General features: G+C 40.4%; 1 protein-coding gene across 3 annotated transcripts in view; it reads left to right on the forward strand.

Moving 5' to 3' along the window:
• Positions 1-10,459: 10,459 nt before the first annotated feature.
• ARHGEF10 (Rho guanine nucleotide exchange factor 10) overlaps positions 10,460-26,230 on the forward strand; it is a gene marked incomplete at both ends in the record, with an annotated part of 99,971 nt that continues 84,200 nt past the window's right edge. For all 3 annotated transcript variants that reach the window (XM_081998390.1, XM_081998388.1, XM_081998389.1), the window contains one exon: positions 10,460-10,496. In XM_081998390.1, the coding sequence (XP_081854516.1) occupies positions 10,460-10,496 (37 nt within the window). The remainder of the gene's footprint in view (positions 10,497-26,230) is intronic.

Genomic DNA, 26,230 nt, shown 5'->3' on the forward strand with positions numbered 1-26,230 from the left:
AGTTTTCCCTTAGAGAAACTGCTTTTGGAGTTATGGTGTTAAATTAAATGCTGTGAATGCAATTGTTGAGTGCATCTTACCTTGTCAACATTTTGTGCGTCATAACAGGACAGTAAGTGAGGCCGCATTGATAGTGGTATAAATGAGTCTTTCATTTTGTACGTATTATACAAAACATGAGTCATTTTTCATACCAAAGACCTTCTTTTATTAAAATCAGCATTTATTACAGATATTTTTTTCACTCCTGTTCCTGTTCATACAAAGTTTTTCTTTTCACTACATCCATTAGTGGAAAATTAATATTGGTAAATTAATTTCTCAATCTAGAAGTAGTTTGAAGAGTGGAAAAGCTGCAAGCCTGTATGCTTGGAAATTATCAGGGATTCATAAACTGAGGCCCGAGAATTACTTGGGGACACAGCAGGCATGTTATGAAGGGAAGGTACCCGAGCAAGATAAACCAAAATTCTTATTATGGACCTATACATCTATGTCTTAATACTCTTTCTGTTTTCACATCTGGCATTGTGTGCATATGTGGTTTGCAGAGAGCAGAATCTTGGGACTCAAGGTCTGTCACATATCCATGGAAGTAAACTGCTGCATTATTAGGATCTTTTGAGATTTCAATCACTTGGACATTTTCTTACAATAAAGAATCTGAGTTTTAGTCGCACCAAAATAGCTCAGATTATTTCGAAACCAGGGAAGGTAAAAGTACATCTTGTTTTTAAGGGAATGATGACAAGTAATACTAAACAAGATTTGAAAAGTATGTTTTCAAACCTATGTTTTTAGATCAAAAACTTGATTCATGTTTTATTCTGAATTGCCTAAATCAGCAAGACTGTGGGAAGTGATGCATAACTGCACAACATTGATTCATGTCCTACATGTTTGCTGCTCAGTCAGGAAGCCTGAAGCTTAATGTCAAATGCGTGGGTGAAGAAGTTAACCAGAGCAAAATAAATTGTTCTACTTACGTGGTGCTGAATAGGGGCATTATCTTGGGAAAATCTGTTTCAGTGACTTACTGTACTGTGCAATACTTGTTACTTGGGACTGAACCATGAATACAAACTATTAGCATCTGAGCTCAAGGTCAAACATTCAGTCTCATTTCTGTCCTGTAATACTTTTTCCTAGAAATTCTTTCAAAAGGGTCGCAGAAATTCATATGATTTCTTTTTTTTTTTCCCTTAGAGATACAGAATATACATCTCAGAAACTTCAGGAAAGGGGATAAACATTATTTCCAGATCTGTAAAATAGGTTCGTAATTTACTGGGAAGTAAACAGCAATATCTACATCTCCAGCTAGGACCACGGTGACTCTTGAGCTTATGGCTCTTGACTTTATATTTTTCACCACTTTAAAGCATCCTCAGTGTTCTTTTAGGATTTTATACATAATATTCAATGTTGTTGCAAACCATGGACTGACTAATTTGAGTCTTAAAACTTCACTTTTGAACTATAGAAACTAGAGGAGGAGGAAGTCTACTCAAGTATTTCCAACAAGGAAAGAGTGAAGACCACTGATGTTAGGACTAGATGCAGAACTTCCACTTCCACAGGAAACTGCCCTCCATTATACGTATATTGAAGATGAGGGCTGTTCCGTGTGGGGGCTATTACTATTTTTCTTTCTTACTTTAATTGATGTTTTAATGACTACATTACCTGATTTCTGATTTATTTGAATAATATTTTGGTGTTATAAAAACCAAATCAATGAAGTTTGTTGTATTTTTCTAAAGCATGCATTATGACTCTAATTTATGATTAGAAATATATTTTACTCCAATTTGTGTTTCTAAAAAAACCTGGAGTAAGAGTCTGTATTTATAGTCTTAACAACTTTATTCATCAGGTGAAATTCATTTGTTCAGTTGGACATTTTTGTAACTATCAGATGTGATTCATTGTCTGTAATGGGTTGTCCTTGATGAGAAACAGTGTGGTTACTTTTACAAGAACAGTAGTCTGAAAAACTGGAAATATTTAGGAAAATTGCCTCTGTTAGGACTAGGTTTGCAGAAAGCAGTAGGACCTGAGTCTTCAGTTCAGTGTATCATTTTACTTGCATCATCGGAAAGAGCTTCTTATGGAAATTTTCATCAAATGTCATCAGTATCTTGAAAGACAACCTATCTTTGTAAAACAGAGAGTCATGGATTTAGTGCAAGTTTCACCAGGACTTCCTGCTTTTGGGGTGGATGTGCAGATTAAGTACATTTGGAGGGGAAAAAACCTCTTTGTCAACCTTTTTTTTTTTTTTTAAATCTAGAACTTGATTTGCTGGGGAATCAACATGGCTTTCAGGAGGGGGCATTCTCTCTGTGACAAAACACTGTATTTTTACATTTGAGGCTGATCAGAGTTACTAGAGTAAATTACTATTTTGGTGCATCTTTAATAAAAAATATTTATAAAGTCTCTGCATAATAATTCTAATTACATGTGTATTATAATAATATGTATGCAACTAAACCATACAGAGGTTTACATCACAACTGAAGTATTATGCAGCATGTAAACATCTTCTCTGACTTAAAAATAGAAATCTTCCTGATGAAGTTTCCAATTAAGGTAATATTTGATCTCCAATATTGGAAGGGTCTAAATTGGATTAAGTTTAAAAGAGGAAAACTCAGAAATAAGATTACTTTTCCAATTGAAGTTACTTGATTGCAATCAAATTTAGAGCAAATTAAGAAAAACACTTTTAGTAGTCACATATTTTTATTTTACCTATGTGTGCAACGTGGAAGACCATGGTCTTGAACCAGCACCGCAGTCCTCTAGTTTGTATGGCACAAAACAAAAAAATTATCAGTCCTGACTAAACATATGTGATGCCAGCATTCCCTTCTAATTCTTCAGATGCTTGTGATTGTTATGGTACACTCGACGGCCAGGATGGCCTCCAAAACCCAGGATGATGCCCCTCTTCTTCCTTTGGATATTCAAACAGTTGCCAGCACAAAGGTCAGGTGCCCTACGCTCATGTTTGGGAACCTCTTTCTTTTCTGTTTTCAATAACTTTTTACCCATACTCACTCTCATTCCTTAAATATTTGTAGCTCTCAGCTTTCCTATCTGTAAATTAAGTATAATGCTACTGAGCTTAATAAAATCATGTGTTCGTGTTTGGTTCAGCAAGATCTTTTGCAGAATACCATTATGATCTGGGTGGGTGTAATACTAGATGGGTGAAAAACTGGCAAGATTGTTGGGTTTTGAGGTGGCTAGTTGGTTATAACTTACCTGGAGGCTGGTAACCAGTGGAGTGCCTCAGCTCTCTGTCGTAGGATGTGTCCTGTTTAATGTTATGTGTGACTTGAAAGGTGACCAGCCCTTGCTCATGAAGTGTGCAGATGACTCCAGGCTGGGGGAAGGGGTGAGCAGTGGATGTGCTTGAGATCAGGGCTGACATTCAGAAGGACCCTGAGCAGGCTGGAGGAACTGGCTGTCAGGAACTTTGTGAAATTCAGCAAGGACGAAGGCAAGGTTGTGCATGTGGGAAGGAAGAGCTCCTTTGAAGGCAAGGGTTGCCCTTCACTCAGCACTTGTCAGACCACACCTGGACTGTTGCATCCAGCATTACATCCACACCCCACTCTACGCCACTACAAGAAACGTGGATAAACTGGAGCAAGTTCAGCACGAGGCCACCACAATGTCAGGGAGCTGTAGCACTGCCCTGGAGGAGAGGCTGGGGGATCTGGGCTTGTTCAGCCTGGAGAAGAGACGTTTCATGGGGGCCTAATGGCAGCCTGTCCTCGTGGGCCATCAGGTTATCAAGAAGGTGGCAGAACAACAGGCAACGCTCATAAACTGAAGTAAGGGTGGTTCTAACTAGATACAAGGGCAATATTTTTCTTTAGGAGGACAGCCAAGCAGGAGAACAGGTTGCCTGGCAAGTTGTGCAGTCTCTGTCTTTGGAGGTTTTCGGGATCCTAGTAGATGGAGCAGCCTGGTCTCACCTGGTAGCTGACCTGGCTTTGAGCAGTAGGTTGGACTACATGACCTCCCTAAGGTACCTGACAACCTGACCAAGTCTATGAATTGGTAATTCTGTATTTTGCCTTGCAATAATAAATCTGTCCTTAGAGGGGAAGAATATAAATATTAAAAAATCCATAGTGCTTTATCCTTGCATTGTGGATAGGAGCCCTCAGACAAATTTGCAAATGCAATCTTTGCTTTCTTCCTCTTTTCTCCTCCTGCAGATGATGCAGATACTGGTCAGGAATCTGCTCTAGGTGAATAAATGTTGTAAATAATACCCTTTGAAGAGGAGGATCAGAATACCAATCTTCAGCCATGTTCTCAGGGTGTCCCTCTAGACTGCTGCTTCTTCAGGGCTTGCTGCCGCATTGTGCTCTAGCTTTTAGCAGGACGCTGCTTGGTGCGAGAAAGGATGGCAGAAAAAGAAGTGAAGTAGCTGTTGGGGAAGTGGATTCTGCATGCAGTCTGAAAAAAGTGCATCTCTGCAGATACGACCTTGTTTGCCTTGCAGCTGGTAATAGAATTTTCCCCCAATTTAACTGAGCCGGGAACTGGGCTTCATATTTATTTTCTGCTTGAACCTATGCAGTTCCTTATTATTCCATTGCTTATGATTTAGGAAATTTTCTTTGATAAAGAAGAAATTAAGAATAAAATTAGTACAGTATAGAACTGTTAGCTATTAATAAAATGAATATACATTAAAAGCAATAATGATCCAGTCTTGATGCAGCCTTCTTCTGTGGCTTATAGCATGTGATGGTAAACTGTCATAATATAAATGCCTCTTCATTCACACCCACTGTAGTATAAAAACAACTCTTAAAAAAAAAAAGTCTACAGTCTGTGTTTTTTAGGAATAGTCTTGTATGGAGAACAAGTTGTGCTGTCAATTTTTCTTTTTTTCTGTGCAACAGAGCCATCTTGAGGTACTTTTAAAAAAAAAAAAGACATTATCCTTCTTTTTTCTTCATTCTTTTTTCTCCTTGCTTCTCTGCACTCTCGAAGGAGTCCATATATCAAATTTCAGCAAGACTTACTTCCCAACAGGAGTTCCGTATTTATAGGTGGAAGAAGACTCAGCTGGGCATTACACAGCAATATTCAGTAAGTGATGTAGACACAAGAGGATTTTAGACTTTCATGGGCTTTGTCTTCACAAGGTTTTTTTTTGTTTGTTTGTTTTTTAGTTTAATTTTTAGGCTTTCAGGCTTTCTCAGGGAAGTTGCTTTGCAACTTGCCTGCACTACACTTTCTCTGTGAGTTACAGTTCCTTGGAAATCAATCTCCTCGTCTAATCTTTTCTGTTTTCTATTAAAAAATGCTCACTGGCTCATTCTTTCTGCACCATTAAGAATGAAGAATCCTGATGTTGCTGCAGTTACAGTGCACACTCCTTCTTAAAGAGAAGGTATGTCGCCTTTACAGTTCTTAGGGTGGTACAGCTGGAAAACTTGACCACCTGTGCCTCTGGGAGCTCAGTGGACAGATACTGTGCTGGCAGGTATGAACGCTGCGCTGCCACATAGTTTTGGTGCAGTTTGCGTTGGTCCCATTTCTGTTGCCTTCTGACCATTGTATAAGTGGTCTTTCAGAAGATAGTTTTGATGAAGTGGAAATGCAGTTGTTGATGTGCGTTTGTATCTGGGTAGCTGAGGACTGGTGGTCTGTTGTTCATCCCACAAGTCAGAGGAAACTATCAAACGAAACATGATGCGCAGCCGTAGCTGAGAGACCACGTAGTCCTGGAGGCAGAAGGAGTTACCAGAGGTAATGGAAGGGGAAACTGAGTCAGAGAGGAACACTGGCTTCCTTCTGTAGTCTTTGGACAAGTATAAAGGTGCTTCTGTTTTCTTGGCAAAAACTTCCATTTGCCGTGGAATCAGAATTTCAGTCACACGGATGCCAGGCCACCGGCCTTTATTATAGAGGTATTAGTGCTCTGAGGGTGTAAGGTTTGCTGTGGGACACTGCAGACTCTTACCTCCTTCTATACCAGCATTCATGGTTGAAATGGTTTCCACTTTTGGTGGAGAATTTTAACTAACAGCATAGAGTATTTCCGTTGGAAGGGGCCTTACAACAATTATCTAGTCCAACTGCCTGACCACGGCCTACAAAAAGTTAAAGCGTGCTATTGAGGGCATGGTCCAAGTGCCTCTTAAACACTGACAGGCATGGGGCATTGACCACCTCTTGAGGAAGCCCGTTCCAGTGTTTGACCGCTCTCTTGGTAAAGAAATGCTTCCTAATGGCACGTCTGAAGCTCCCCTGGTGCAGCTTTGAACCGTTCCCATGCGTCCTATCGCTGGATACAGGGAGAAGAGATCCGCACCTCCCTCTCCACCTCCCCGCCTCAGGAAGCTGTGGAGAGCAATGAGGTCGCCCCTCAGCCTCCTTCTCTCCAAACTCGACAAGCCCCAAGTTCTTTGCTGCTCCTCACAGGACATGCCTTCCAGCCCGCTGGGAGTGGTCCTTGGGGATTGTTTCACGCTCGGTGCAAGTGCCGTTTGGGATCTGACCGCTTCCACTGTGCGGAACTCCTCTGCGTGAGGAACATCGCCCGGGAACATCTGATTTTGATGTGGTATTTTAATTCCATTTTCTTTTTATTGAATGTCGATTTAAAATTCAGAAATCATTACAGACATGGTGAGGCCTAAATATATTGCAATGTATTAAGGGATCTGAATTTTTTTCTCTCGGAATACATGCATTTAACATGGTTATTGCTGATTTTTAAAGACGAACTTACAAAGTTACTAGCTAAACTGCTGGAATAAAAGCATGCTGCCCTGCTACAAATCAGTGTTTCTTAGCAGCAGTAGTCTCTTGGGCTTGGAATATTTTCTTTGTGTGGGATTGCGCAGATAGATTGGTTCAATGACTAACCTGTTATAAGCAGACAATTAGACTGGGAACTTGCAAAGTTGGAAGGTTGTCTTTCCTCTTCCAGTCTGTAAATACAACTAACAGCTGCCTGTTCCTTCTACGGTTTGGCAGGAAAGGACCAGGTGAAAACATCAGGAAGCAGATGGGGAAGCGAGGGTCGGTGTTTTGGCCGGAATGGGTCACCTGCCTTTTGTAGAAGTGTCTGGGTGCTCCTTGGCCTCTCTCCCAGCATCTGCTGCATGCTGGGTACGCGTGGGAGCTGTAGGGGAAAAGATGGAAAGGAAGCAATCTGTAGATGACCACCATGGTCCACACTGCCCACTGCTACCTTGTCACCCTCACCCGAAGGAAAGAAGGTGATGAGCACCGAGTCAGGTGAATTGTCGGGCAGCTGGAAGGCAAGGAGATCTTAACCGTTGGGGTAGGTAATTTCAAGAGCTGCTTTCTGTCCCTGTGTTGCTGCAATTGCTGTGGAGCCTGGAAGGGAGCATCCTGAGTCATTAACTAGAGGTCATATTGTGTTTGAGAAATCAATTTTATAGGGGAAAAAAAGTTTGGTATTTTGATAACCTTTGTGTCATGTCCAGTACATCAGGGCAGCTGTTCAGTTATTCAGATTCATAATTTTATAATGCAATACACATGAAAGTAATAGCTCACGTGTTTCATGTTTAATAGGCTATTTTTTTTCCAGTTGGAATTTTTAAATAACTTTGGAAGAAAATTTTGGTATTCTGTATCTTGTTCAGCTTCTTGAATAATTTTATGTTAAACTAAATAACATATACTCTGGTTATGATGTTGCATCTAGAATACAATGTTCAGTGTGGGGCCCAGTACAAGTGAGGGACTGGCAAACTGGAGCGAGTCCAGTGAAGGCCACTGTCATGGCTGAGGGTGTGAGTAGGTGAGGAGAGCAGGAGCAGGCTGTCCTGGGAGGTGGTGGATCCTCCACCTTCAGGGAGTTTCAAAATTGGATCAGGTTGCTCAGGGCTTTTCCCACCCAAATTCTGAAGACGCCTGTCCTGAGTGTATGAGAGAACATTCAGAGGTCCCTTTCAGCTTAATTTGAGCTGTGATTTCCATGATTATTGTTTGGATGTGCCTGTGTGGCTGTGTGGTGTGTAACTCTGTTAGCAGCAGAATCAATGGGGAAACCACTTGAGCTGCAGACGCGAACTGTGCCATGTGCCACCAGCCGAATTAAATCATCTGGCTTAATCTTGATTTAAACATCTTCGACATGAGTTAGTTCCCCTGCCTCCCAATAGAAGAATGAAAAACTTCTCTTTGAAATACGGTGCTGTTAGAGATCGTTCCATGAACGTGCCGTCTACTACATGAATTGGCAATTATTTTTTTTTTATGGAGGGTATTACTGGAATATGCAATACACTGGCTCTCCTTGCTGCCGCAGTGTTTTTTTCAGCATCTAGAAAGTAGAGAAAAATCTGTGGAACGTCAAGATGAATTAATGCAATGTATAAGTCAATCCCTAAGGCATTCTTAAGTGAGAAAGTGTATCTTTCTTCTTCTGAATAACTGCACTGTTCAGATGGGAGCAAGCAGGTCAGTGGCTAGGGCTCTAACACTTCTTTGACACAATTCCTGTGTAATTCGAAGCATGTCACTGTGAGCTACATCAAAACAGAAAACAAGCTGAAAACTTAGCTCAGCTCTGCGTGTTAGTATTTGCTTGTCAGGAAGAAACTGATTTTTAAAATAATTCTTGACATTAACTTCTAGAGGTGTATAAAAACTTGAATCATGTGTTTGAATTTAAAAAAAAAAATATTCTGAAGGCCTTTCAGCTACTCTCTTGTTTGGAAAAGGTGCTGAGACTAACTTTCAGAGGTTTGCTGGTTATTGCATGTTTCACACTTGAAAATCTATGTTCCAGTGATGATTCAACTTTAAAAGAATAAAGAAAAATAGCCTTTTCTTCAAACCATAATTTTCCCTCATTTTGGCTGACAATTTTGGTGTGGCAAGATGCATTCCAGACATTTGTAAACAAGAACATGCCTTTGAGCTCTGCAGATACAAATTGTAGAGAGAGGCTTTAGAAGGGACACTGTATAGTGAAAGCACGTAATGGAATATTTTGTGTGTTGTAGACAGATGTATATGTGTATGAATCCTTTCTGAGCCTTGGCTCCGAAGCTTCTTGGTTTTGTCTAGGATTTGATTAAGAATTACCAAAGCTTAAGGCGATTTAGAAGAGAATTTTGTATGCTTAGAAAATGCAAGTTGTTATGAATTGTCTCATCATATGAAGGTCTTGTGCTACCAGAGTTGTTATCCTTCCTGTCACGTCTGTCCTGACGATTTGCCCTTGCATACCTGATGTCAGGGAGGCAAGTTGCCTGGTATCTCCTAAGGTTGGATGCTTTTTTGAGGCACTCCCATTCGCTTCCACTTCTGTAAGTGGCAGTTGATCTGACCTCTGTATCCTGATTAATTTAGTTTATTAATTCTCTACTGTACCTTGAATTTTACTCTCTCCTTCAACTTACTCTTTTCATACTTTGGCTATGGAGACTTTCCAAGGGCTTGAGCTGCTTTGTGTGCTGTTGCAAGTATAAACGGTAGCTTCTTGAGATTAACATCTATGGACTACTCAAGAGTAGGACAGAACATTTAGCATTGTCTCTTCAACTGTCTTGTGTAGCTTTGGAAAATTTACTTTCCCTCCTCAGCCTTGTTCTGAAGTCTGTCTTTCTGATAATGCTGTCTCTTGAGTTAGAGTGAGAATGGGTTTGAGGCAGAGTATGTGCATTACTCAGCACAACAGGTCCAGTTTTTCCTTCCAGGTGATACTGGAATATCACTATTAAGTACTATTACGGGAAATGACCAAAGTATGTGAATGCTTTGTGGGTTTATTATTTTCCTTAAAACACAAGATGGACGGCACTTGAGAAAAGAGGAGGAAAGAGAAGGTGCTCAGGAGGCTGCTCACTGGTACTTCACTCTCCTCGGAGAGGTGGAAGTAAAGGGGCTCAAGTGGAGTTTTTAAGATTGCAAAAAAAAAAAAAAAAAAAAAAAGAAAGGAAGAAGCTGTGTATAAAGTTATATTTAAAGCTTGTGATTTCTCATTGCCAAATGGAGAAAAGCATCACCAAAACTGATGAGCTTTGTAGAATTTTTATCCTTCCCCCCTTCATGAAGATTTTGAAACAGAATATATACTCCAACAGTCATTGAAATAACATGTTTTAGTAATCTGCCTGTGATTGTCACAGTGGGAGCTGCAGAGTACCAAATAGTTTGAAAACTTCATCTTTCTTCAGCTGGCTTATTGAGATCATTATAAGAATTGGCTCCGGTACTGAGAGCTGTGTACATAAAAATTTGGACTAGATGTATTTTGAAGCAAGAAGACAGGCACATTTCCTCTCTTCCATAATGGCATTAGCTAATAGGTATGAGCATGGCCAAATTGAAAAGGAGTGTCTCAATATTTGGAAATTACGTTCATCTACAAAACATGTTCCCTTCATTTTTGCAGGGTTTTTCAGTCTGCTAAAGGCGTGGTGGATACATTAGGATGGACACAGAGGAATTCCCTCCCCCACCACCAGAAGGTAATTGAAATAGTTTGATTTTTAAGCCAATTTTATTGTAACAATTTGATTATATTTCCAAAAGTGTTTTTACCTCCCCGACACTCCCTTTCCCCGTATCACCTTAAGACTTGGTCACAGTGGTATTTTGAGGAAACATGAGCTGTCATCTACCCTGTCTTGTTCTTGGACCCTGCTTGCTGGTGTTGCGAGAGCACGACAGGAGGAAACCTGGGGAGCAATTGGTCTTTACAGTCCAAATTTGCAAATATGTGTTTTCTAAGACAACATTGTGTGGACCTTATCATCACATCTTCATCATGTGCTTTGGTAGCTTCAAGTGTTTATGCACTTGGTAGAGAAAAAACAAGTGAAGGCTGTGGCACAGGCAGGATATTTGGACCAGTGTCTTAAATGCCTGGACAGATTTGGAGTCTGAATTGAGAGGACAGAGAGGGGTGAATTGTTTTCTATTAGGGCACGTGCTGCTTCCACCGAGCATACTTAATCTGGGCGACGCCTGCTGAGGGCTGAGGCTGAAGGACCTTCTGATGCTGCAGTTTTCTAGCCAGCAGGCATTCCCATGAGAAGCAGAGGGGAAGCATGTGTGGTCAGAGTACGGAGATTTATGGAAGAGTATTGCATATGCTGGATGGAGCTGGTTCTGTAAACTTAGCACTCGGTGGCCCTTGCCTGCTGTATGCTGGTAACTGTATGGCCACTGGTATAGCCCAGGCTTCAGAGCGCACAAAGGTTAGGATGTACAAAGACACCATGTCATTGCCCTCTGCGTTTATGCTCTCTCCATCAGAATATTGCATATGGCTCTTCTTTTTTTCCTGTTTGATTTCCTGTAAACACACCTTTGTGTAGTGCTAGTTGTTACGTATTTTAAGTCTTAAAATGATTTGGCTTTTGGTAGTTGGACTGGGAGGCTTCTTAGGGGCAGTATCACATGCTTGTTCTGATCATCCCAAAGCACAAGTTTGTGGAGATGCGGGCTATGGAGACCGGTGGTTGAACCTGGTACAGCTGTACTTATTTTGGTAAAGTTGCTAGTATAGTTTGTATAAATAGTGACTCTCTCATAATTTTTTTGTCTGTCCCTTGTATAGGACATTATTACTTATGGACTTACACTCTCATTATATACATTTATATATGTATATATTAATATATATTAATAATATACATTATTGCTTATAGGACATTTTATTTATTGTTCACACAGAATTTATACCTGTATGAAGCCATTTAAGTATGAAAGAGGATTTATCTTAGTTTTGTTGAGCCGTAACTCTCTTGGAATTTGGGAATTGCCATCCTGGATCAAAACTTCTTTCCCTCTAGTTTAGGCACTGCCACAGATAGAGGTCTGCTACTAGCTACCACCTAGGAAATTGGGAATGTGAAGGAAACAGAAAGTTGTGAAATCAGCTTTTAACGAGTTAGATTTCTGGCCAGCATTGTTGACAGTTTTATTTATGCTCTGAGATATCACTGAGGTTATTGTTGGCAAAAACGCTTTTCCTGTCTTTGTCCTAATCCGTGTGATCAGGACCCTGAATTTAGCTCTGTTTTGTTTAATGACAGTTACTGTGGAACTGCCTCTATTGGATAATTCATCTCCAAAGCAGTGTGGTGCTGTGGGGGAAGACTCATCCCTAAGGAATCGATGTTCCCACTTGAGCAGGGGCTGCCGTTTTTGAAAGACAGATAATAATTGCAGCAACAGCTCCAACTTTGTGCAGCATATGTGGGATACTCTGACAAAAATGCAGGGTGACGTAGCTCGGTACAGTTCCAGAATTCAGGTTCTTTCTCTGCAAAGCTCTTTGTGACGTGTAGAACTATGTGTATCGCATCCTTATTTTCAGACCTGTCACTCCTTAATAGGCTGGGATTAGATTTATTTGACATAAATTGAGGTTCTGCTCTACCTGATCTTGCGTCAATGAATACTTTCCCTGTCATTTCAAAAAGCTTTGTCTGAAACTATTGGAACTTGTATTTTTTTTTTTACTTTTCCATTGCTAACTCTCTTAAAAAAGCATATTAATAAAGGAAGTGTCAGTAAAGATTAATTATTACACCAAAATACACTTTAGTTCACTTTTAGATAATTCTCATGAGCCATTTTGCAGGTGGAAAAAAAGTGAGGATTTTAGGGCCAAGTACAACCGCAAATATACATAACAATTAAAGGAAGGAAACATACAAGATTTTTTGATAATGGCTGTGGGTTTTTTTGGCATGCATTTACACTGGCCACCCATGGTTTCTGCTCAGAAGGGATGAGCAGCACCTGCCAGTGCCTTCAGACAGTGGGCATGTGAGTGGGTTACTGTGGCTTACAGTGAGGATGAGGATCCCGCTGGGTGCAGGACCCTTTGACACATCAAAAAAAAAAATTTTTTTAGTGTTTGCATAATGATTCTAAAATCCTGAACTGGTGCCACAGGTGAAGTCACTTGCTATTTATTTTTTTTTAATGTTCTTTTGATATCATGGGAGTTTTTTCTTTCACCTATTTCTTGTCCTAACAAATATAGCTGTAGTGCTGAAAGTTGTATGGGTTCCTTTCCATTTACCAGTGTATACTTTGCACTATAAATCTCAATTTTATTCTTGTCAAGTAGGTTTCCTATGGTTTTGACAAGTAACTTCCACAAATTTATTTGGATCGATCCTAATGTATACAAAGGGGAAAAATTTGGTAAACCGTCATCTTTGTCATGGGGATGTTGTGAGAATATACATGAAAGCTATGTGATTAAATTCATGTTAAATAATGTCTTTTCATTAGCAAAAACCATCTGAATCTCTACCTTGTTTAAGTTAAGGTACAGTTAGGGTCAATAGTGGACCCCTTCTTCTGCCACTTCTTGATAGGGAAAAACTATATTCGATAAAGGAATGGAGGATAACATATTTTATCTTTATTTATTTCATCCATTATGCTTATGCAATGTATCTGCTCAGAGCTGTTTGGACATTCCATTCATGCATTGTTAATTAGGCAGTGACAAGTTTGTGCTAGTTAATTCCCTTACCCTAGAGCAAATTCAAATACTGAGGAACTTTAGAAAAGTTAATCCTGTGTACTCCCTCTGCTTTAAAAAGAGATTTTTCTTCTGGCCATGATTAAAAATTGCCTAGTATTTTTCTCTGTATATTTTGAATGAATGTATGAGTTAGCAGCCCAGGAGCAGTTGGAGGGAGGTAGATGCAAAGGCTTCCTTGGCTAGGAGTGTAATCCAAAAAGCTGCTTAGCTGCTTCCAAAATTGACCCTTGAGATGATAGTGCTAGCTCACGTTCCCTTCTTTAGTGTGTCTGTGCATATGAATTTATGCACAAAGTGCTGGTATTTAAGGTTTCATACATAAAAGATTTCCATGGCTATTTTGTGAAATGAAATAGAGGATGATTTGTGTTCTCTCTATCCACCAAAAAAAAAAAAAAAAAAAAAAAAAAAAATTAAAAGCAAAGTTAAAATGGCAAATTTTATCATGGCTGTAAGTTATAATTATGTTTTCAATTGGTTGCTGTAATGGAGTGTCCTTAGCCCAACCCATTTAGGCAAGAAAAGGGTGTGCTGTGCACTATGCAGCAAGGAATTAAAAAGCTGGTAATTCTGAGAATCAGGAATCACATAGTGCTGCTTCTGTACAGGAGCCATCTTCACACTGCCCAGCTGGGAGCGGAGGCTGGATGTTTAATGCTGGGACGGTGTTCACGTGCGGTGGCCTGTGCTTGCGCTATCACTGCTTTATTAGGAGATACGGGCTCTGGCTGTTTTTCATTTCTTTACTGGAAAAACATCTGTGATCGTGCAAAGTGGAAGTTTTTTCTTTCAGTGGGGACTTAAGAGGTGTTTACCGGGGCCTGTTTCAAAAGGAAAACCAGCTTTGTTTGCTCAGCAGGATGGATACAGCTGCTTGCCCAGGGGAGGCTGGAGGTGGGGCTGTACTCTCAGTCTCAGGCTTCAGGTTTTGCATTTTCATCTCCGAGTACGTCTCTCCCTCGCTATTTCTGGTACGTGGCACGATACGTCATACGATTTCTCTGTGACAACTAGTAGAAAACATTTGGGTGTATTTCTCACACTGGCTATACTTGCCAGCAATTCGTCCCAGTTGTCCTACACTGAGTTGCCTTTTACAACAGTTTTTAAGAGCTAAAATAGGCTTTAAGCTCTCTTTTATAATTAATTGAGTCTATCAAGGTAGGTTAATGTGTAGTGGTGAGATTTGGAGTACGGCTGCATTGTAGTACAGTTCTTGAATTGTGAACAGACAGAACATTTTGTTAGCTATTTACAGGAAATAAACATATTATTTATATTAAAATTTTAAAGTGAAATACTGAAATTTAAGTGCTCATACAAGGACATTGTGAGAATGAATTTGATAGCATAGTCTCTGTATTACTGCCAAATACTCTCTTTACCTGAGAATAACTTGTAACTCTTCTACATTTGGGAAGCGTGAGTTGCCCTTAAAGACCAAGTGTAGTGCAGAGCTGGATGTTCACTCACCTACACCACTGTCCCCAGTACTGTGGGTAAAGCTGGGTGAGAAACCTTCTTCTGCTGAAGTCTGGGGTTGAGGTTGTTCTTCAAGGGGATGAACTTTTTTTTTTTTTAAACTGAAAACAGACTGAGGATATCTCCTAGACACCGATCGTAAAAGCATTTTATATACCTTTTTATATAAATGATCAGCTTTCTAGGGCTGTGAGCAGGATATTTCTTTGTTCCTGATATGGAGAGACATAGAGCGATGAGGCCAAGGACTTAAATCGGGATATCCTGTATGTGATCAAGTGCTGTGATTGTGTCCTTCTGTGGTTATTTTTTGTCATTTGCCTGCCAGTGCCGGAACACTAAAATAGTCATAGTTCCTCTGTCCCTGAGAAGGAAGTCTGGCTTGAGTCTAGGGGTAAGAGTGAAGCAGGAACAACTACACTCCTATAAAAGGAAGCTCCCATTGGGATGACTTTACATATTGTAACAAAAAAAAAAAACAAAAACCAAACTTAGAAAAAAATTGTTATTAACCCTAGTAGGGAGCTGCTGGACGGCTGCCATGTTCCGCTGTAGAGACAAGTATTTCTCTGCTGGGGGACCTGCTTTTTGTTTTGTGTGCTATATATATTTCTTTCAGATTATTTAGTTACCTTTTGTGCTGTTGAGTGAATGATTTCATAGTTTATTTAGGTTTTAACTGTTTTAACAAGATAATTTTGTGACTGAGACAAGAGGCAGTTAAATTGGGGCTTTTAGAATACTGACAAGAAAAGCACTTGTATGTTTTACGATTTAGTTTGGAAAGTGTCGAACACTGCAGGGACATAAGCTTGTATTTCTGACTGAAGTAAAATAAAGAGGCATTACTTATTATGATTGGGGGATTGAAATAAGAACGCTGCTTAAATTAAACTGCAGCTATAAAGGGAGTTGGTCTTGGGCTAAACAGCATTGTTTGTTAGATATCTATTTTCAGCATACAGACAGTTACAAATGATGGTAAAAGAGGAGCCAAGATTTCAGAAGAATGAGAACAGAATATGAATTGTAGTTATGAATGGTCCCTTGTTTTTGAAGCTGGCAGTAGTTTGCTGGTGTCTGACATCCCATCTGTAACAGAACAATTTATTTATTTCTAAAGATCACATTTCTCTCGGTAAATAAAGGAAAATGCATTGTTTAAGGTAAGGATCAGTTATTTTGTGTGACAATTCAGACAAGCTGTGTAACAAAGAGTAACAAGAAAATTTCCGTTGCAAAAATGCAGCTACAGTGTCACATGTCACTCCTAATTATGTGGGTTTTTTTCTAGCCAAGTGTATTTGAGTGTTGGGAAGAAGAAGAAATAGAAAGAAAATAAATAGATTGATTAAAAACTTATTTATGCTTTTAGCGTCTACAAAGAAAACACAGTTCACATAGATGTAATTATATCTTAATTTGTTTTGAACTAATCCAGTAAAGTCTTTGCTAGATGTTTATAATGTGTAAGTTGATCACATGTGATTCACTGTCATAGATTTCTGAGAGTTTGACTTAATCCTTTGGATAGTATTTGATGTTTTCTTCATGAATAATAAGTTGTAGTTGTTTTTTCTATTCACTCAGCTGCTCTGTAAGGTGACTTTACTGCTGGACTTGTCCCTGCACACAGCTAGCAAGTTAAGGCCCAGACATGTTGCGCAAATAGAGCAATTGATGATAAGGTAAAGGGCTTGCAAGGGATGGCAGCAAAACCAAAATACTTTGGCCTGGGGTAACTAGTATTGTTTGCCTAAAAGACAAACAAATTGTAAAGGAATTTGTATTGGGTTTTGGTTATTCTTGCAATGAATATTTCTGTAAGCTAAATTCTGAAATTTTAACTCAAGCAGTGAGACAACATGTAAAGAGAGCGTTAACTGGCCAGGCTAAATTGCTCCCAAATAACTGACGGATTTTTTGGTTTGTGTTTTTTTTTTTTTTTTTTTAATTCTATTTCACTGATCCCAGTAAATATTCATTAACCATGCCTAAAGCCTCTATAATGATTCTATTCTACAGTTTTGTCCTGGTTTCAGCCAGGATAGAGCTGGTTTTCTTCACAGAAGCCAGTGTGAGACTGTGTTTTGGATTTGGGATGAGGAACTGTTGATAATGTGCTGATGCTTTGGGTTGTTGCTGAGCCGTCAAGGACAGTCCAGCTTCTTGTGCTGGGCTGCCAGCGAGCAGGCTGGGGGTGCACGGGGAGCTGGGAGGGGACACAACCGGGACAGCTGACCCAGACTGGCCAAAGAGATATTCCCTACCATCCGACGTCATGCCCAGTACATAAACTGGAGTTGGCCGGGGGGCGGAAATCGCTGCTCGGGGATGGGCTGTCGATCACTGGGTGGTGAGCAATTTCTGTATTGGGCATCACTTGTTCTTGTACATTCCTTTGTTGGTATTATCATTATTGTTCCCTTCTTTCTTTCTGTCCTATTAAACCGTGTTTATCTCAACCCACGAGGTTTTTCCTAATTCTCTCCCCCGTCCCACTGCGGGAGGGGGAGTGAGTGAGTGGCTGCGTGGTGCTCAGTTGCCAGCTGGGGCTAAACCATGACAAGTTTACACAGAGATTAACTTTTTTTATACATTGTTATGATTCTTGTGCGTGAGCATGGGTAAAAACTTGTTTGCATTATGATAAGTTAAATAAAGTGTCTGAATTATTGAATGAAACATTTATTAGGTGCTGCTTGCTTTTGCTGCAGAGAGGAACTGAAAATATGCCTGGCAATCTGAGGAAAATATACTTGATAAACTTTTTTTTTTTTTTAATCCTTCAGCCACCTATATAGATTTTATTTTTTCTTCCTCACTGAAATAATCTTTCCAGGAAATGTGACCTTGTCATAGTTTCATTAAAATGAATACAGAAGATGATTTAATCTGTCAAAGGGTTGTTGCAGGAATACATCCCATTGTTAAATATGATCTGTCAATCTGTTGTTGATTGGTTATGTGAAAGCATGCAGATGACACCAAGTTGGGCAGGAGTGTTCATCTGCTCACAGGTAGGAGGGCTCTGCAGAGGGATCTGGACAGGCTGGATCGATGGGCCGAGGCCAACTGTATGAGGTTCAACAAGGCCAAGTGCAGGGTCCTGCACTTGGGTCACAACAACCCCATGCAACGCTACAGGCTTGGGGAGGAGTGGCTGGAGAGCTGCTCGGCGGAAAAGGACCTGGGGGTGCTGGTTGACAGCCGGCTGAACATGAGCCGGCAGTGTGCCCAGGTGGCCAAGAAGGCCAACAGCATCCTGGCCTGTATCAGGAATAGTGTGGCCAGCAGGAGTAGGGAAGTGATCGTGTCCCTGTACTCGGCACTGGTGAGGCCGCACCTTGAATCCTGTGTTCAGTTTTGGGCCCCTCACTACAAGAAGGACATTGAGGTGCTGGACTGTGTCCACAGAAAGGCAGCGAAGCTGGTGAGGTGTCTGGAGCACAAATCTTACGAGGAGCGTCTGAGGGAACTGGTGTTGTTCAGTCTGGAGAAGAGGAGGCTGAGGGGAGACCTTATTGCTCTCTAAAACTACCTGAAAGGGGGTTGTGGTGAGGTGGGTGTTGGTCTCTTCTCCCAAGTAACTAGCGATCGGATGAGAGGAAATGGCCTCAAATTGTGCCAGGAGAGGTTTAGAGTGGCTATATTTAGGAAAAATTTCTTCACTGAAAGAGTGGGCAGGCACTGGAACAGCTGCCCAGGGAGGTGGTGGAGTCACCATCTCTGGAGGTGTTCAAAAAATGTGTAGACATGGCACTTCAGGACATGGTTTAGGGGGCGTGGTGGTGTTGGGTTGATGGTCAGACTTGATGATCTTGAAGACCCTTTCTAACCTTAATGCTTCTATGATAGTTCCTGAAAAATCTTTTGTTATGCTGGTACAGGTTTCTCCAGGGGGTGGAAGAAGGACGTGTGTTGTCCTGTGCCATGGGGATGCCCGCACTGAGGAGTGACTTCCCAGTCTCTGTATTTCCCAGTTCTGCATGTCTGAGGGAGAGACAAAGGGAAATCCAAGTGGTGACACAAAAATTTCCCCTTGGACCAGTTAATCGCTTCAGTGTAATGTGTCCAGAGGATCTTAGCAGTCTCCTGTACTGCAAAGGAAGGTGGAAGTAAAATTAACTTTGGCTGGAATTGCTCTTTCCCACTTGCATATCTGATGTTGACCTACTCATGTCTGCACATGAACACTTGCCAGCCAAATGCTTAAGACGACTCTTCATGTTGGAAGACATTTCTTTCTGACTTCCATGTGGACTTGCTGAAGCTTTGAATCATGACCTTCGGTTATGGTGGTTGACTTTGGCCAACATTGGGGCCAAGGCAGACCTTCCTTGCCCCTCCACGGCTAGTGAAAGGAGACAATGAGAAGGACTCTGAGGATGAAAGGTCCCAAGGAAACACCATTATTGCCCAGCTCAAGCCAGTGTCCACTAAGGCGATAGAATTTCTGGTAGAAGCTGTGGAAAATGGCATTGTAAAACAGGATTTTGGAGAGTTAAGTTAGTGACTCTTGATATAAGAATTACTGTTTCCCAAGTTTGCTTGAATTCCAGAGGTATACTTTTATTGAGCTGTAACAGAACCTTAGGATGTTAGGACAAAGAGGAGCAAGATGCATTAGGACAATAATGAAAATGAATGCTGAGACAGAGGATGCTACAGAAGTCCCTCCTCATTAGTTGCTGGGATAATCGGTTTGTCAAACTTTGCATATATTAAACGTTGTTTACAAGTCAGTCTATCTATATAGTGCTCTGTATGCTGGGTGGAAGGGTAACAGAAGCCAGTGAGAAGCCAGCTGAAATCCAAAATATTTCCACTGTTGTCCTGGACTTACAGGACATAATCATTCTGTTCTTTTTAGTATGACATACAGTTTATGTACCCGAACTGTATGTTTTACTTCTGTAGAAGTGGGATCTCATGCTCCCTGTTTTAGGCCCCCGGGGTCTCTTTCTGACACTTTCTGCTTCACGGGACTCCCAATTACTCTCGAAGTCTTTTCAGTCCAAGGTATTATCAGATGCTACAGCAGTTTCATGTTGCTAATTAGAATTAAACAGAGTGTATTAGAGAAATGCATATTCCTCAAACCATTAAACAGCAGCTTCAATGTAAAAAGTAATTATTTGAAAAACTAGATATTATTAGATGGTATCTAGTAGAAAAAATATGAAGAAATAAAGAATAAGCCAGACTCACCTCAATGTGGAAATTTCCTTAAAAATGGTATTTGTCACAAATATATCAACTATGTGGTCAAAGCTACTCATCATAGAAAATCTTCCTTTTTTGCAACTGAGTTCTCTTAATTTTTAGCTAACTTAAAACTTAATTTTTACTGTTGTGAGTAGTTTGTAAGGTTCAATGCTTTTGGTATTTGTAAATCTTTCCTAACATCCACATATCTGGGCTGTTTTTCAAGGAGGAAAATACTTTAGTATTCGGCATGCTCTTGTTAGTAGTCTCTCTCTGAAACTTGAGCAGGCAGATTCATTGTTCTTTTGACTTCAGTTTCGAGTTTGTTTTTTTTCTCCAGAAGGGTCATATCTGTTGTGCATGCTTGACAACGTAATTACTATGTAATGTGTGTATTCATGAAGTACTAAAGAGGAATTTTTACTTATTTCCGTGTTGTTTATTTGCAGGGACATCCTGTTAATTCATGTGGTTTTGCTTTTCTTTCCATCACTGGAAAAGCTTTTTGCATGTACTGTTTAGTTTTGTTGGGGTTTTTTTGTTGGTTTGTTTTGTGTTGTTTTGTTTTTGTAACTGTTTTCCACAGAGACTTGTAACGCTTCCCATGGGAAGGAGTGCTCACCCATCTGCTTTTGCATACACCATTTTGCTTTAGACTTTTCTTTCCCCCCGCGGAAGAGCGGCTTTCCCCCCGCGTGGCCCTACGAGGAGCGGACGGGTGAATGCCAGTGGCGCGCTGGCAGATGTCACGCTGTGACGTGGAAGCGCCGGTGAAGGGCAGTGTTTGCAGGAGTACTTGCTCCTAAAAGCCAGCCTTCCTCTTAGGGGATCCCTCCTGCCCTGGCCGGTCACCCTGCACACCTCGCCCTGTGCCGGTGCCCGTAGAGCTGTCGTTTGGGGAAGGCGGGAGATGCGTAAGCCAGGTACCAGAGTGAAAGAATATTCAACTTCTTGATGCCGAAGAAGTCATGGCCAGAAGTGGGAGATGTGAGCAGGTAGAAGATACCGTATTGGTTCCTAGCTGTAGGAAAGCAGTCTAATCAGTGCTAACAAGCTGGGAGAAACTAGCGGCTGTCCAGTGGCGACCGAGTCTCTTAAAACCTTTTTGCAAGTTCCTGCTGAATATGAGTCGACCGTCATTTTCCAAAGGTTTGCAAGTTGGCCAAATCGGGGAACCTTTGTGGGCACAAGTGTTTCGTAGCACAAGGTTCGCCTTCCTGACAAATGCCAATCCTCTGCTACGAAATTACACCTGCAATAAAGTGAACAGCTCAAGAGCCTGTTCGTTACCGAGCACACTCAGCATGGTTTGTTTGGGCCCAAATGGTTAGTTTTACAAAAGTCATAACTTTAAAAATTCAGTTTTTTCCTGGTATCTGCATACTTCCATTTTTTTATTTCTATCCGGTGGCTGCTACACTTGCACAAGGAGCTGGGCAGAGTTTAACTAGAAATAAGCGGCTGAAAAGGCAAGCATATCTCATCTGAGAAATCTCTGGAATGTATTAAAGTTGAATAATAAGCACTCTGATTGCTATGCCCAGCCATTTGCTTTGATTTGTAACCTTTGTAAGTTATCAAATTTTATAATACCTAAAAGTATTCTGGGATAGTAAACTTTCAAAATATTCTTTACTGAAATGTTTTGCGTATTTCAAGACACTCAAGAATTTGTAGAATGTTGAAACATTTGGGGAATTCAGTTTGAAGGAAGGTGGGTCTATGCAGGCCCAAGTGTCTTGTTGCACTCCGAAATACATGAGTAAAAAAGAGAAGTGTTTTAAAACTGCACATTGGAATAAGAACTAGCAGCTCCTGCCAGTCTGCTTTAGATTCAACTGTATTAATATTTTTTCCACTAAATATTAATTAGATATTTTCTACCTGAAGCATTGTACACTTATTTCCTTCATTGGTCAGTGTAAGGTGGTAATACAGTAAAAGTGACTAAAAATGTTTCTTGTTTAGAAAAAAAAAGAAAAATTGGCATTCAGAGAATATACAGAAGAGATTACAGTCCAAAGCACGCCCCCGCCCCCAAATAATAAAAAAATTAAAACATTTACATGTTGTAAGAAAAGTGGCTATTAAATGGAGAAAGGAAAAATAGTTTTCCCTTCTGAGAAAATGCATATTTACCAAGTCCTGCAGTGTTTAGAAAATTATTTGTCATACAGTCTTTCAAATGTAATAGATGCATGTCCTCTTTTTGTTCCATAGTTCCCTAACTTTAATTAAAAAAAAAAAAAAGACTACAACTGATTGCAAGGATGACATTCCTAATTGTATAGAAGCCTTATTTCGATTTCTAAAGATATTTTTCAAACCTTAAAACATAACATAAAATATTCCTGTTTCTTGATGGGAGTGTCCCTGTTTTTGTCCAGGGCTTCCAGGTTTGTTGTTACTGTGCTCCAGACTGCTGAACTGTTCCTGCCTGGAGTTCTGTTTCTTTCTTCCTTTATCATGGTTTTCCATGGAAGAAACTCGGTTAACTTCTTCAGGATTATCTCTGTTTCACACAATTGCAAGGGAGGACAGAGTTTTGGGGTACTTTTTTTTTTCCCTGTGGATTTGCACTGTATTCATAGTGCACTTGGTAGTAAGTGCAGAGCTATTTTGTCTTACTTCTGTATCTCTAAAATAAACTGTTGAATAAAACTGGTAATAAAACTTCACTAGCTTAATTTTGGCTTTAAAATTAATTTCACTTTTTTAACTCTTTAGCTGCGTTACATTGAACTATAAATTATTTAAGGAAAATGAATGGGAAAGCATATGATGCCAAGAATGCTTTGCAATTGGCAAACCAAAAATTGTTTAAATTTGCTTGTGCCCCAGCAGGTCCTTGTAAACACAGGCTAAGTTAGCTGGTTTTTGAAGTAAGCTTAAGAAAAAGTCGTTTCACTCAATAACATACCACAGAAAAAAGTCAATAAATCCATATGTTGTGCTAACAATTATGAGAGTATATATTCCTTTTTCTAAACCTAAATTTGTACTTTCACACTGAATTTAACTTGAAGACAATTTTCCCATTATATCAGATTTAATTTTTTTTCATGCTTTAAAACTCCAAACAGAATTTTTTTAAAAATGCAAGAATTTCCCTGAAGCATTTGCAAAGCAAATACTCCCGACTGGTATTGGCATAAGATGAAAAAGTTTAATCAGTTATGGTATTCTCACTCCTCTGGGTGGCACGTGTAAAGTTAAGGATGTGAGTAGTGGTGAAAGGGCAAATTGGATTTTTAGTAACTAATTTAATTATTCGAAGTAATTCCAGGCAGACTCTGTAATGCGAAGCAGTCTGTGGTTATTACTTTGGGAAAAAAAAAATAGTACATTTTAAAATTAAGTTTAAAAAAAAAAAGTAGTTTTGATTTTTTTGGGGGGAGTGTGTCTTTGGAAATCCCCCCCCCTCACCCCACAGTTTTTCTCTGCAAGCACAGTTGACTGGAAGTGCACTTTTTGGGTTAGATAGTTTTCATTTACAGTTGAAGGGTTGGAGGAACGGGGCCTTTCTTCACGAGCATAAAACTTTGCAAGATCTGTGGTGATTTTTTGTAGCCAGATTCAGCCCAAGTGTAACTATGCTGTGTGTCTTCCTAATTTATTGTAGCACCTCATAAGTGCTTTCGTACATGTGTGTCTTGTTTTGAAGTAACACAAACAATGTAGAAAAAGTACATATTTTCAAAACTACACTTATTCAAGATGTCTTTTTTTGTATGACATAATCTGTATTTATCTGCAGTGCTGAGCAGCTCTTTAGTTGAAGCAAAAAGCCCCCCCACCCTCTCTTTATTTTTGTTTTTAAAATACTTTTTCCATCAAATGAAATAGTATGCCCTTTAGAATAAAAATATTCTCTTTTAAGCTTTTAATAAGTATGAGACTGAAGTGATCAGTAAATTTAAAGGGTTAAAGTTTATCTTTATACCTGCAGAATTAAGCAAATGCACAAGTGATGCAAAGCTGAAATAGATTTTAAAGCTTTCTGAAGTGAGGATATTTGTCTCCAATCTGCCCTTGCTAAAGGTCGTGTAATCTGAGAGAGGAATTGATCTGTTTTGGGTTTGTTTTTTTTTTTTTTTTTGGCTGTTTTGTAATCTTAACCCACTGTCCCATCAGTGATGCGATTTAGGGGACCTTTCCAGGCTGTAGTGCCCAATTAGAGGGTTCTGTGCCTTGTTTATTTATGATGCAAGGTAAAGGTTTCTGAATAAGTGAAACAGGGTGGCATTAACAGCCATAACACAGAAAAAATTAGGTGGCACCTTCAATTTTTAATTTTTTTTTACCTGAGCTGAGACTCAATTCCTATGTTAAGATTTAATCCCACGATTATAAAATATGGGTTGGTTGCTTTTTAAGGGGGAATAGGGAGGCGTGGTGAAGGGGAATTGTGCATTGCTTGACCAAGTTTTGCTCCTGGGTCCCGAGTCATTCCTTTCGCTTTTAGTGTCTCAAATTACCTTTTTTTGCCAGCGGCAGGTCTTGTCTGTCTCTGACAAATGGCGCTGCGCTGGACGCGAGAGTCTGGGGAATTGCATCAGCGTAAAAGTGATGGAGTAGAGAGTTATCGGGCATCTGATACGCGCGTTACTTTAGATGCCCAAGGAAGCACCTGGAACCAGAAGGTCCCTCACCTAACAACCACAAAACCTCAGAGGTACCTGCCGCTCCCGCAGCCCTTCCCCGTGTGCCGCGGACGTTTCGTAAGCGTACACGCTTCGTCTTTCGCCGAGGCCTGGAGCTGACCTGCAGCGGGCAGGTGGGCCCAGGGCTCCCAGCGGAGCCTTGCTCTGGCAACGCCCCAGTTTCCGCCAGTGGCCTAGTCCTGCGGACGTGACCGACTCATCCCAGTAACCTCATCTTCACCCTCCTCCCAGCATACGACGCGGGGACGGAGCTGCTTGATGCGTTTGAAGTGGTGGCTGCCCTGGTTCACTTAACGTCGTACAAGTACGTGAGAAGTTGTGGTTTTGTGGCTGTGACCTGCCGGCGACTGCCGTCCCGTTCCTGACCTGCTTAGCCTGCGGTTATCCCAAAACTCACCCCGCTTAGTATTTCACAGGTTTGTGTTCTCCAGATGTGAAGTATGCAGGCATACAGAAAACAGAAAGAAATTTAAAAAAAAACCGAGAAATAAAACACCACCACTGCTGCCCTTTTCTTTCTTTTCCTCGATATTGTCAAGCAGCAAGTAGTACAGTCTAGTCAGATGGGTGCTGAATTGGGAAGAATAATGTGATTGTCTTGAATCACTTAGAAGAGCTCTGCAGGATTTTTTGCATCTTTCAGAAAAAAAAATTGCTGATGGACAAAAGCAAAAATGAAAAGCCTTAATCCAAAGGCTGATTTTGTACAGAAGGATTTTTAAAAAGCGGCAAAATTAAATTAAACGTCTTGCTGTCTCAGCCATAAGCCATGACAATAAATGCGGGATAACCCCTTTTTTGTTCCTTACTATTTTTGCAATTAGCTCACTTTTGTCCTACAGAGAGGCTGCATGAAAGATCTTGTTATTTGTGGCTGTGATAAAATACGCTGGCTCAGCCTGCCTGGAGAAACAGAAGCCTTGGCAAGAATGCTGATTACCATGACAATCTAAGCAGTCTAGAGCTGTGGTTTGTGTGGGCTTTATCATAAAGATACAAAACGTGTCCTGGATGGTAGATGAGCTGATAATATCATCATGACTCGGGAGATCTGATCGTCCTTGCAAGACTTTGTTTTTTGTATTGTGTTACCTGAAGAGGGGGTGGGGGGAACCCTATCAACTTCATGTATGTTTTTATAACATATTGGCGCATTTACACCCGTGTCTATTTTAGTATATGTTTTTTTGCTATAGTTACATGGGTTTTATAACATTTTAAATACGTTGTTGAACACCTGTGGTAAAAGTTAGGTGTCGATCATGGGTTTAAGGAAGAGCTTCGGAGGAGGGTCTGCGGGGCCAAAGAATTTCCACAGATGACATTTCTGCCTCAA

The sequence above is a fragment of the Phaethon aethereus genome (genome assembly GCF_964289735.1).
Source record: "Phaethon aethereus genome assembly, chromosome: 3".
NCBI lineage: Eukaryota > Metazoa > Chordata > Aves > Phaethontiformes > Phaethontidae > Phaethon > Phaethon aethereus.